At 52.9% G+C, this 12,411-nt stretch overlaps 1 protein-coding gene across 1 annotated transcript in view; it reads right to left on the minus strand.

Annotated features, from left to right (window-relative positions):
* Positions 1-7,317, minus strand: part of LOC117643928 (connectin) — a 251,786-nt gene extending 244,469 nt beyond the window's left edge. Inside the window, exon 1 of the mRNA XM_034383115.1 lies at positions 7,215-7,317. Coding sequence (XP_034239006.1) covers positions 7,215-7,222 — 8 coding nt within the window. The 5' untranslated portion in view covers positions 7,223-7,317. The remainder of the gene's footprint in view (positions 1-7,214) is intronic.
* Positions 7,318-12,411: the final 5,094 nt, after the last annotated feature.

The raw sequence follows: 12,411 nt of genomic DNA on the forward strand, positions 1-12,411 counted from the left end.
GCCGGACTTCTCAGTCTCTGGGTGCGCCCTGCCCACATACATTAGCATATGATGATGTACATGTTTGCGACAGGCGCTACAGTAGTTGTGAACCAAATTAACTCCGGTTCCAACTCGGGCGGGCCGGTGACAGCTCAGCAGGGCGCAGCGGGGCGCAAGCAGGGCCGGCTCATCCCCAGAACTAAGCTGCCGACTCCGGTCCTGGCGGTGCCTGCCGTTGCCTGGCCTTGCCTTGCCTGGCCTTGCCTCATCTGCATCCCTCGGCCTCAGCCTCGCCGCTGCCAACTTTGTCGCTCGGCTTAGTTCGGCCGTCGTCGAGACGGGCCTACGCCGCCAGCCTGCGCTCGGGGGCGCACTCGTGTTTCGCGTATTAGTTTACTGTCCGGTTGTTTTCAGCCCATAGAGATACTCCCGCATCGATTCGCAGTTCCGCGCACGATAGGGGGCGGCTCGACAGCCTTATCTCGAGTAACTGTGTCCCGACTGCTGGCTTGAACAACGCCCCGACCCTGCCGGCTGTACCACTGCAAGTGCGAAATCCGTCAGTAAGAATCTGACTTCTCAAACTTGCTTTTAATCGCCACAGTGAAAACTGAACCGCTCTGTTTATGCACTGAGTATATACATCAGAACTCAACGTATGTACTCAGTTCACACTTGGTGTGAAGGTCAAAGGTTAAAGGTTGAAGGTTAAAGGTGAAGGTGCTCTGGCTGTGTTCTCAGACAGAAGACACTTCAATTTTCAGAGCCCTTTTTTTACAGACACTGTCTAGTTTGGCCCAACTTCCTTAATTATTCCGAAAGCGCTTCTCTAAAGACTCGCAGACCACTTTGCTACTTAACGCCGTCATTAAGGCTAGGAATAAACCCGGTTTAGGAACAAAGAGCAATATCAACTATCGTGTTAAAGTGTGTTAACAATATCAAGTTTTATACTAATTATTTTCTTGAAACAGGACAGGACTGCTTTTGATTTTCACATTTTTAAGGTGGCAGACGACAGGAAATAATGAAGCAGTGAGTGGAAGGGGTCGCATTCTCTCTCTCTCTCTCTCTCTCTCTCTCTCTCTCTCTCTCTCTCTCTCTCTCTCTCTCTGGCTCGCGTGCCCGGCCGCGGCACGCAAACCTAAACTGCCTATCATCGCCCGCATCGTCCAGTCCGATTCCGAACAGAGCAGAGAGTGTCTCTCTCGCGCTCCGGTGGGACGCCCCACGAGAGCGAGAGAGACAACAGAGCACCCTTCGGCATCGGGCCGCTTCACAGTGCCGTGACGCCGAGTGAATCCTGCAGACGTCGTAATGGTCGTGGGCACGTCCACCGATACATGTTGCGTTTCCCCCGCGTGGCGACGCGCACTGTGACACATACTTTTTCCTTTCTTTTTCAACGGCTGTCCAACAACTCACACACTGCAAAGCGTCTGCCTCGCTGCCACTGTATCTTTGACTGTCACGCACGCCACGACGCCAGCGCTGCCCATGGTTCTGACCAGTTTCCACCGCCAGGAGCCCGTTGCACCGAAAAAACATTGCGTTGTATGTAAGGGAAATGTACGGAAAATGAGGTGTGTGAACAGTGCGGACCTTCTGCACTAGTTCTCCATGTTCCCTTGGACAGGATTCTCTGTAAACTGTACTGGAAATTGCCGTTTCTTGCTCCAAAATAACAGAGGGTCGGTTGGGGTAATTTTGGGATACCAGCTGGGACAGCTGTTTCTTGGACAAGACTTAACATTTCAGAACTCACGTGATATTAAATGTTATTTCCAGAATGAAAGCATCACATTTGGGGGGGCGTTCTCCAAGAAACACACGGTGAAAACGGTTCCTGGTTTTGCCAGGAACTCCCTGGAAATCGCCTATGCCTTCACCATTGGCTTCCTGGGAAAACCAGGTTCCGTTTTTACCGTGCACCTGTCCCCTTCTACCTCTCAAAATTTCCCTAACTGACCCACCAACTTGCATCTAGCCAATTTACTATAATGCTTCAAGCAAAGTCACTCATCATTGCAAGTCTATTATCTTGATTCAAAAATGGCGTTTTAGGGTGTGGTGCTGAAAACACGTGCGTATAGCTGGCAGACGGCCCACGCCAATAATTGACCAGAAACGTGCCGTACTCTGTTCTTTCTCTCTACCAGTGTGGTCGGCCAGCCAATAAAAAGATTTCCGGTCTGCATCCGTGCTCCACCCGCTAGTAGCCGGCCGTGCAACTGCCCTAACGAGTAAAAGCACCGGCAGCAATTAGGGGCTGGTAGCCAAGCAGATATAACCGACCGCACGACCCTATTAGGGACATCGTCCTAAACTCGACGTGCAAAAACCCCCCTCGGACCAGAGCGGCCGGGGGCCTAACCCTGCGCGGACTTCGCACAGCCCAGGTCGCCGCCGCTCTGTCTCTCTCGCACCCCCGTGGAACCACCCACGAGTGCGACAGAGACGGAGCGGCGATGTTCGGGCTGAGCCGGCTATACCGCACCACGACCGCCGAATGGCCATGACGCCATTATGTCTTCCACCTACCACTATATTACCCTGAGCCGCCCGTTCCTCCTCCCGCCTGACCCACATCGGCGGCAACTTCCTGGCCCAATTTTCGACATGAGCCTAATTTCACACTCAATTCACTCGCAGACTCGTACCGATTACTTATCGTAAGTAGCGTATTGACTATTGGCGTTAGGGTGAATAAATAGGGCTGTCATCAAATATATATGTATAAATGACGTTTCATCAATAACTGACATTTCTATATAGCTCAGAAACGAAATCCTATTAATTGGTAATAGCAAAAAGTCTACAGAGGATAAGAATGATGTGCCCATAGCCTGCCGTATCATGTCTTAGAAAGTAGCGCAATGATAGCTATCTTCCTCGCTTAAGTCTTGGAACTCATCTGGACCTTCTCGACATAGCGGCCACTCCAAAATTGACCTACTCTATCGTCACCTAGTGACCACTCAGCAAACTCAACTACAGTGTGCGAGCGTGTATAGTCATTTGAGAGCACTCCCAGGAAAGCAGTGTCCTTAGATGATTACACACCAACAGCAGCATGCATTGGGAGGCAGGTGCAAGTGCTCACACTTCATAACTCGTATAGTGAAGATTCCCTATATTATGGTGGAAATTCTTTATACTATGGAGGTGCAACGCTGACTTTATAACATACTTTTCAGAATTCACTAAGCCTTGTAGGCATTTTGAAGAATCTCGTTTGTAATATGGAGAAAATCCTCAGCACAGTATGTTGGTGCCGTCTTTCACCGTACTTACGGTGACGTATAGACTTGACTTCATATCTAAGTATAGCGAGTACCTTGCTGAGTTTGCTGAGCATGATACCTCCGCCCTATGACTCGATGCGTCCACGTCCTCGACACGCTCTCTACTTGACCACGGCGCGGCGTCGCACCTTAGCCCCTTGACGGAGCCCGGCCCGTCCGGCGGCCCCGTCCGTCGCGCTAGCACCACTAAGCCACTGCAGGCTCTTGATGGTCTTGGCCGGGGTGCGGTCAGAGGGGGGTAATTTGGGGGACGCTGGAGTGCCGGGCGGCCAGTGCGGCCAAAACGGTCTGAAAGGCGAGACGACGGCAAAGCAGGCAAGCCGGAGCGAGGCAAAAGCCCGCTCGCTGCAGTTGCAGCCCTGCCTTGATCTCCCAGTGCAAAGGGAACCTCAAGCAGCGGACTGATTCCGGGAGTCGTTTTCGTCGCTCCGTCTCTCTCGCACCAGTACGCGAAGCCCCGTGAGTGCCAGAGAGACAGAGCAACGAATACGACTCTCGGATTCAGTCTGCAGGCACGCCGGCAGCGTTGCAGTGCGGGACCACAAAGTGTTCAACGCAAACGCACAGTGGGCCAGAAGACCGGTGAAGGCGGCCAAAACTCTAGACGCGTTTTGAGCTCCAGAGTCGCTAAATGGGACTGAAACCGAGCGTGTGAGCCCACCAATGGATTCGTCGTTCAGAGAGCAATCCATTGGTGGGGTCACACCTTCGATTCGAGTCTCATTTAGCGACTCTGAAGCTGAAAACACGCGTCTAGAATTTTGGGCGCCTGCACCGGTTGCTGGCCTACTGTGCAGCGTTGCAGTGCGGGTCCACAAAGCATTCAACGCTCAGAAGCGCGGCCGTTCCCTTACGTCGCGTTAATGCCGTCAAGCCGCTTTCAAACTTTGACTGGCGACCGCAAGGCCCTTCCGGCGCCGCCGCGCGCTGTGTCAACATTTCACGCCGGGGTCCGTTGGCGGGGCAGCGCGGACGCCGCACAAAAATACTACAAAAATGCAGCAGCACCATTAGCCCGCCCGGCGGACCCTCGCCACGGAATTTTATATATCGCTGATGAATCATTTGGCGCCAAAAAGAAGCACGCCGTCGAACAAAGTTGAGAGGCGAAGGGGAATGCCCGCCGCGGTCTCGCGGTGGTGGTTTGCCCTGCCCTGGCCGTCACGGTTTTCTCTCCGTTTGCCGAAACAGAGAGAACGCGGGCGGCCGACTACTTCTGCAAGCCATCGCTTCGTGAAAGGAAGACCAACCCATCACTCTGCACTCACATAGACACACTCACTCACCTACACACACCAACACACACACCAACACACACACACACAACTTCTCCGCGGCCGACAATTGTTGTTTTCGCGATGCGCCGTGCATCCCGGGCAACAATGTTTCATCGAGTTTCCGGGCGCCGCGTCCCCCCCCCCCTCCTCCCCCGAGCCCCTCGCGCACCTCGGCGACGGCGGCGCGGCCATGGAGGTGTCATCTCGGTGCCCTTCTTTGTGGCCCCGCCGCTTTGTGTGCGAGACGCCGCCAGGACGCCGGGGAAGGTGACTGGACGGGGTATGGGTGCTGGAACGGATGGAGGACGGAGGCGGCCAGCTGGTTTTACCCTAGTATGTTTAGACGCGACTTACACTACACTCTAAATGTCTTACGGTGAAAGGCTGCACCAACATTATGGTGGAAATTTTCTCCATAATACAAAAGCATTTCGACAAAATATCTATAAGGTAGGACGAATTTTGAACTGTAAGTTACGAAGGCAGCTGCACCACGATAATAGAGAGAATATTTACCGGAGAATCTTCAACGAAAGACTTCTAGAGATAACAAACCCTGACTGTCAATTTAGCAACCCTTGCAACTCTCTACCACACTACAAAGCCGAGACTTTAGTGGAGAGGGAGGGAGTGCACACACAATGAATGTCTCACGGTGAAAGGCTGCACCAACGTTTTATGTTGAAGATCTTCTCCAGAATCCAGACGAAATACGTCAAATTATCTAGGTACAATGAATTCTACATTATTTTGACATAAAGTCAGCTCAGCTGCACCTTCATAATACAGAGAATTTTCACTATAATGTGTAAAATTTCCATCAGGGAGAGAATATTTACCGTAACAAACAGAATTTGCACCAGAGGATTTTCAGAAAATCTTCATCATAATAGAGAGAAATGAGAGAAATTCCTGCATAATACAGAGAATTGTCACTATAATACGGAGAATCTTTACTAGACCACTTCTAGAGTGCACTGAGCGCTGCCGACGAAGAACCAACCATCCCCATAAGTCCCGGTGACACAGAGACGCACGGGTAGCAAGGGTATTTTTCAGTTCCATTCCCGGAAGCGGGCCAGCGTTCGAACCGGCGCGCGCACTCTCCCAAGCGAAAGCTATTTTACATTGTAATGCATTAATATAAATGCAAAGCAAGGTGTGTTTTGAACCGAACTCTCGGAACTCGGCCAGAGTCACACGGAACGCGCCTGGCCAAACAGCAAAACGTCATTCCAGCCTCCGGAATGGCACCGCATCTTTATGGACCACGTTTCTGAATTATACGGGCCCCGGCCTGCAGACTGATTCCAAACGCCGTTTTTGTCACTGTGTTTCTCTCGCACCTGTACGGAGCGCCCTATGAGTGCGAGAGGGACAGAGCGACGAAAACGACTCTCGGAATCAGTCTTCTGGAGACGCTTTTAAATGGGATCCTCGGCGTCGCGGCGCAGCGCAGCGCGGACTGGAAAGGAATTGTCACCCATTTTCCACGTCCGGGAAGCAGCCGTGTGACGAAGAGGGGAACAAGGCACTAAGTTTTTCCTGCAGCGTCTGCTGAGGAAGTATTTTCTCGCGAGGCTTTGCGTGATTGAAGTCATTTGTCAGGTCACCTATGTACGAATTAAAATGACAAGGTCCTTTTTCTAACGTTTTCTCAAAAAAAATAATTCGATATAATTGATTCTTTTATATGCATGAAAGATACTAAAAACACTAGAAATACTAGAATTTTTAAGTAAGCACATAGAGGCGAAAAATGTGCGAGGAAAGCACTCCTCTTGTCATAACAACCTCCCCTTTTCCCCGAGCTTCGTGAAAGTATGAAATCATTTCTAAGAGTGCAGCGACGAGCCACACCTCGCGTCCTCCCCTCCGTGTTTGTTTCCGCTTGATCCACCACCCCATGCGTCGGCTCGCCTCGCCTTGCCGCTCTCTCGGCTGCTAACTCGTTTCTCGGAAAGAACGCGGCGCACGAGTGAAATGTCAACTCAACGCGTAAACTCTGGAGTGGTGGGGGGATGAGCCAAAGTCACTCCCGGAATAAGGTTTATGGCCCTTTCTCCACGCTGCATGCGTGTGCCCACGCCAGCGCCATCTAGCGGAGCCGCGCTGTGTCATCGCACCTGGGCGCCACTCCCCCGGAGGGCTCTCAGAGAGAGAGGGAGAGAGAGAGAGAGAGAGAGAGAGAGAGAGAGAGAGAGAGAGAGAGAGAGAGAGAGAGAGAGAGAGAGAGAGATGCCATCCAGGTCGACGGCCAGATGAGGCACTGCCTCAAAATCTTACGAAACTATACGCCTTAGAATCAAATTTGTGAATATTGAGCATACGTACGCTTCCGTAGTAAATAATCACCCTTGAATGGATATATAAATGAAACTCCATCCATTTTACACACTAAATGTATGGACTTTCTTTGTTTATGACTAACATAGCCATGTTTGTGCTTCGGTAAGCATTGTACGATTCAATACATAAATTAGGGATAATATTTCCATACTGCGCTCATGTATTCATAGATTTGTACCTAATTTATGGACAAATTTCTGCGTAACTAACACCTGCACAAATACGTCAGAGGTAAATTCTCATATTAACTTTTGATTGGTTTTTTTTTTCGGTGTGCAAAATACGGCGTTCGAAGCTGTACCTGTTCATGGAGGTGCCCCGAAGGGCGAAGCCACCTGGGACGTGTTCGCTGACTGACACCGGTTCCTCGCAGGACGTCACAGATCGGAGCAGAACGGGGCGCAGAGGCGCGGGAGAGCGCGGGAGGGCGCGGGAGGGCACACACGCAGGCACGCGCGCGCGGGGCGCCACACGCGAAGGGCTCGGCGCTCTGGCCGCTCACGCGGTCGGAGAGGTTAGGGTCGTGCCTCAGCTCGCTGCTGGCGCTGGCTTGGCTGGCTTGAGGGCGGTGGCTGGCGCAGGGTCCCCCGTGCGACGCAGGAGCAGGCGAGCCGGCTCGGCACTGGCGGGGGCGCGCAGCGCTACGCGACGCTACGCCGCGCGCAGGGCTGGGCGCTGGCGGCGCTAGGGCCGCGGTGCCGGGGCCTCCCTTCCAGCGAGCCCTAGCGGCCGCACCCGGCAATGCAGTGCCAAGCGGCGCACCGCCCCCGGCCGCCCCCGGCCGCCCCCGGCCGTCCCCGGCAGCCCCCGGCGCCTCGGCCGCGTGGATCAACCCTTTGCCGCCCCCGCAGCGACGCGTGACGCGTAGCGATCGCCCCGTCGCGCTTTCCTTGTCGCACGCATGGGACACTCCGTAGGAGTGCGAGAGAGACAGAGCGACGAAACGAGCCTTCATCATTAGGCGGCGAGTGTTGCCAGAAAGGTGGATAATAAGTGGCCCAAACACACCGGTCAGAGACGAGCTGTGGGCCAGAAGACCCGTGCAGGCAGCCAAAACTCCAGACACGTTTGGAGCTCTAGAGTCGCCTAATGGGACTCGAAGCGAACGTGTGACCCCACCAATGGATTGCTCTCTGAACGAGGAAACCATTGGTGGGGTCACACGTTTGTTGCGAGTCCTGTTTAGCGATTCAGGAGCTGAAAATGCGTTTGGAGTTTTGGCCGCCGACGTCAGCCTTCTGGCCCACTGAGCGACGGGCTGCATCTCCTCCTGCACTGGACAGTTACTCAACAGCTGTGTCGAGAAGTTTCCTACGCAAGAGGAGATGCAGCCCTTCACGCAGACACCGGTGTGTTCGTCGGGCTACTCTTTGCCCACGTTTCAGGCAACACTCTGCTCGTCGCGAGGCTCGAGGCCACTGCCGCTTGTAAAATTTCGAGCAACAAACAGTGCCGCGGCGCGTGGACAATACGCAATTTGTCATGCAAACAGCGAGTAAATGCCGTCGGAAAGCAAACACGATTCATGCCGCGCGAAGTAGCGAGCCGTTATGACAGATGTTGATGACCTTGAGGGGGAGCTCCCGGACTGGAACGCGAGCACCCTGGCGGCCGTGGCTGGAGCCGTGGCTGGAGCCTCGCCTGGAGCCACTGGGGGGTAATTAGAACGGTCTGGAGCCACAAATCCCTGGACAGGACGCGCGCGGTCTGCTGAAAAGAGACTCGCACACTGGAGGATGTCCTTGCAGTGGGTCAGAAGGCCTTCTATTAGGCGGAGCAATTTGTGATGTCAACAGCAATTTTTGACAGGAGCATTTTTTCGGTTCAAGAGCGTTTTTCTGTTTAAGAACATTTGTTCTGCAGAGCATTTTAGCAAAATGCATTTCTTCGACCTGAGGGTAGATTACGGAAATTACGTTTGATTTGGGAACGCTTAGGGCTCATCCAAGACGCCCATAGCCGGGTCCACCTGCCCCGCAGGCTGATTCCGAGAGTCGCTTTCTTCGCTGTCGCCCTCACACTCGTGGCGTATCTCTTAAAGGTGCGAGAGAGACAGAGCGACGAAAACGACTGCCGGAATCGGTCTTCAGACGACGCAGCAGCGACGCGGCAGGCTTGATTGCGCGAAAACACATCCCCGTGCCGAAATGAATCCGAGGAGCCGATCCATCTCTGCGACACCGAGCCGTTTCAAGATTACGTGTCAGCATTTTCTCGTTTTCCGGGCGAGCAGTTTTGAGCGCAAAGATATAGCGCGCCGGCCAGCCGGGGGTCAGTGCTGTTGTCGGGCGAGATAGAGAGAGGGAGAGAGAGGGAGAGGGAGAGAGAGAGAGAGAGAGAGAGAGAGAGAGAGAGAGAGAGAAGAGAGGGGAGAGAGAGGGGGGAGAGAGAGGAGAGAGGGAGGGAGGGGGGAAGAGAGAGAGAGAGGGGGAGAGAGGGAGAGAAGAGGGAAGGGGGAGAGAGAGGGGAGGAGGGAGAGGGAGAAGAAGAGGGGAGAGAGAGAGGGAGAGAGAGAGAGAGAGAGAGAGAGAGAGAGAGAGAGAGAGAGGGAGGAGACGACGTGGAACGATGTGCCGAGCGCAAAGTAGGGGACTCCCCACGATCGTCCAGCTTTTGGCTCAATTAGCTCAGGACCAATCGAAGCAAGCCGAAGCACGCCGAAGCACGCCGAAGGCCAGGAGAGAACGATGACGGAGTCCTTTTCCAAATGAAATTGGAAAACTGGGACGACCGGACCGGACCGGACGTCTCTGTTCGAGCCGCGCGGGGGATTTGTCTGAGAGCGGGCTAGATCAAAATCCGCTTATCCCGTACGAGTAGAAACGATAAAATCTCTCCGAGTTCCTTTTTTTTAAATCATCCCTATGCCCACTCTTAGAGCAATACTACTTGTGTGAGCGACCGAACGCAGAGGATTTTAAAAAAGAAGATGAAAGGGAAGACTACTGTTGCAATGTTTAGACACTTCATGACGAAATCGCGGATTACATCTCCATCACTTGAAAATAATGGCAATTACACCACAAATTTAAGAAATTTTCATGAATGGCTCACTGTACTTTTTGCATGGGTGTGGCGACAATATCATCAACAGGATTGATGACATTCTTGTAAGGAAACTCAGCCTGGAAATTGTCATCAAATGAGGAGGAGGAGGAGAAGAAGAAGAAGAAGAAGAAGAAGAAGAAGAAGAAGAAGAAGAAGAAGAAGAAGAAGAAGAAGACGAAGAAGACAGCGACGACGACGAAGAAGAAGAAGGAGAATAAGAAGAACAATTGACCAGACAGTTTAAAAATGAACACCAAGTCGTAACGCATTGTTTGGCACACCTTTGTCCGAGGGGGAAATCACTCTTAAAAACTGTGAACCGACTACTCCCTATTACGTTTACTACGCTATTACAGAAGGCTTATTACGCTCGAAAATATCCAAATTTAGGCTAAAATCGGACCCTAGATATGGCAAATTATAAAAAATTTGGCTATTAGGCTATTACTATTACGCGTAATACTAGGAATCGGTGACCCGACTATTACGCGAGTGCTTTCCCCCTCGCCTTTGTCCTTTGCAAATCGCTGTGCCTCCCGGGCAGCCTTTGGCCCTTTCGGCCACAACGAGCGATATACACCGGCAGCAGGCCCGAACAAACATACTCGTACATGCATGTGTGTAAACAGACACACTGTAGGCACGCTACCGCCGGCTGCCCGCCTGCCGCACAGGCGTCGCGCACCGTGTTTCCAGAATCGAATGCAAATGTTTGGAGGGCAAAGCGGAAGGGGGAGTCATATTGGGCATTGGCCTCGTGCAACTAGCCCGGACAATCCGATCAATTTCGCTTCCTGTCGATGGACATATCGCCCGGAGCGGCTGCAGGCATTTTCCTCGTTCATTTTCACAGTAAAAAGTCTATTGTGAGGCATCACTTCATAACGAAGGGATTGTAAAATCCGCGAATAAACGCTTTGAATTATAAGGCGGAATTCATCGTCATTCCTCGTAGTTTTGCATGATTTGCGAAGGAATCCTCCCACGCTTTCATTTTCCTTCGTGGGATGGGAAGTATAGATAATTCGGAGACATTTTTTTGCGAGTGTTGATTCTACCCCACGCCAGTTCGCATTAAAGCTTGTGTTTCTTTGCTTGCTGTTATGTTATTACTAGATCGAATGCATACCACCATGTGACCTTGGGAAGCCACTGACAGTATACCCGACGTGTGGAGATCTTCGGCGAAGGGATGTGACATCCACACCTGTGCGAAGACCTCCCCTCCTCCCCTCCCCTCCCCTCTCCCGTACCCCTGTGTGGGACGTTAGCACGCCAGCTCACGTTCGGCATCACTGCCAAACTTGGACCGCTATTGAGACCCAGTACATCAAGGTGAGAGAGCAAAACACACAGACGGAAAGGGCGACCAAAGGAGGTTCAACTAGATAAGAGGAAAAGTTTTTATAGGGTCGCGTGTATGGGTGGGGGCGGGAGAAGGTGGGGTGGGGGTATAGGAATGGGGTGGGAGGGGAGGGGGAAGGGGAAGGGGAAGGGGAAGGGGAAGGGGGAGGGGAAGGGGAGAGGGGGAGGGGGAAGGAGGAGTAGGCACGGGACACTAGGGTGAGGGGTAGCATTGCGTGCTGGGGGTTGAAAGAGAGGGAGAGGGGAAGGAGGGGAGGGGGCAGTGGGTGCGGCGCCACACCTTGCTTGAGGAATCAGCAGGCCTTGGCTGCCCGGCTTGCCGAGGTCTCGGCCGAGGTCGACAAAGGGCGTCTGCCTTCGTTATCGTGACGGGGCGGCCCAGCCGGCAGACTCATTCCGAGAGTCGTTTTCGTCGCTCTGTCTCTCTCGCTCTCATGAGGCGTCTCCGCACAGGTGCGAGAGAGACAGAGCGACGAAAACGACTCCTCGGAATCAGTCTAACTGGCGGCCTGGCGGCGGCTGCTTGATTAAAATGCGACTCATCTTGGCAAGGCAAACACAAATAGGCTATTTCCTTGCTTTGTGTTGCGCGCTGCTGCCCGCCGCGCCACGCCACGCCTCGTGCTGGTTTAATCCGCATCCTGCGCGCCGCCGTAACGCCCCTGGTGGCGTCATCGTGCGAGAAAGAGACAGGGTGGGCAAGGGGGCGGGTGCGAGAGAGATAGAGCGACTTGATCCAGAAGGGTGCGGCTGGTTAACGTCCGGTGACAAGATCACTGAGCGTGAAAAGAGTCATAACCCAGGACTACAATTTCGGGCAAGACATTCTTTATCACCCAAAATTGGGTGAGAAATCGTTTTACTGCCGGACTTTGGGTCATGGAGGATTTGGGCGTTGGAATGAACCTAGCCCGAATTTAGGTGCTCGTCTAAAACAGGGCATTGATCAAGAATCCTTTCTTAACACCTTCGCGCCGAAGCCTAACCTAACCTGGAACGAGAACATGGTTCTCGTACCGGCGTGAAGCTGTTAATCTCAGTGGGATGAGTACCACGAGTTTTGTTGTTTTTGTTGCTGATCTCCC

Source organism: Thrips palmi, unplaced genomic scaffold (assembly GCF_012932325.1).
Source record: "Thrips palmi isolate BJ-2018 unplaced genomic scaffold, TpBJ-2018v1 HiC_scaffold_17, whole genome shotgun sequence".
NCBI classification, from domain to species: domain Eukaryota; kingdom Metazoa; phylum Arthropoda; class Insecta; order Thysanoptera; family Thripidae; genus Thrips; species Thrips palmi.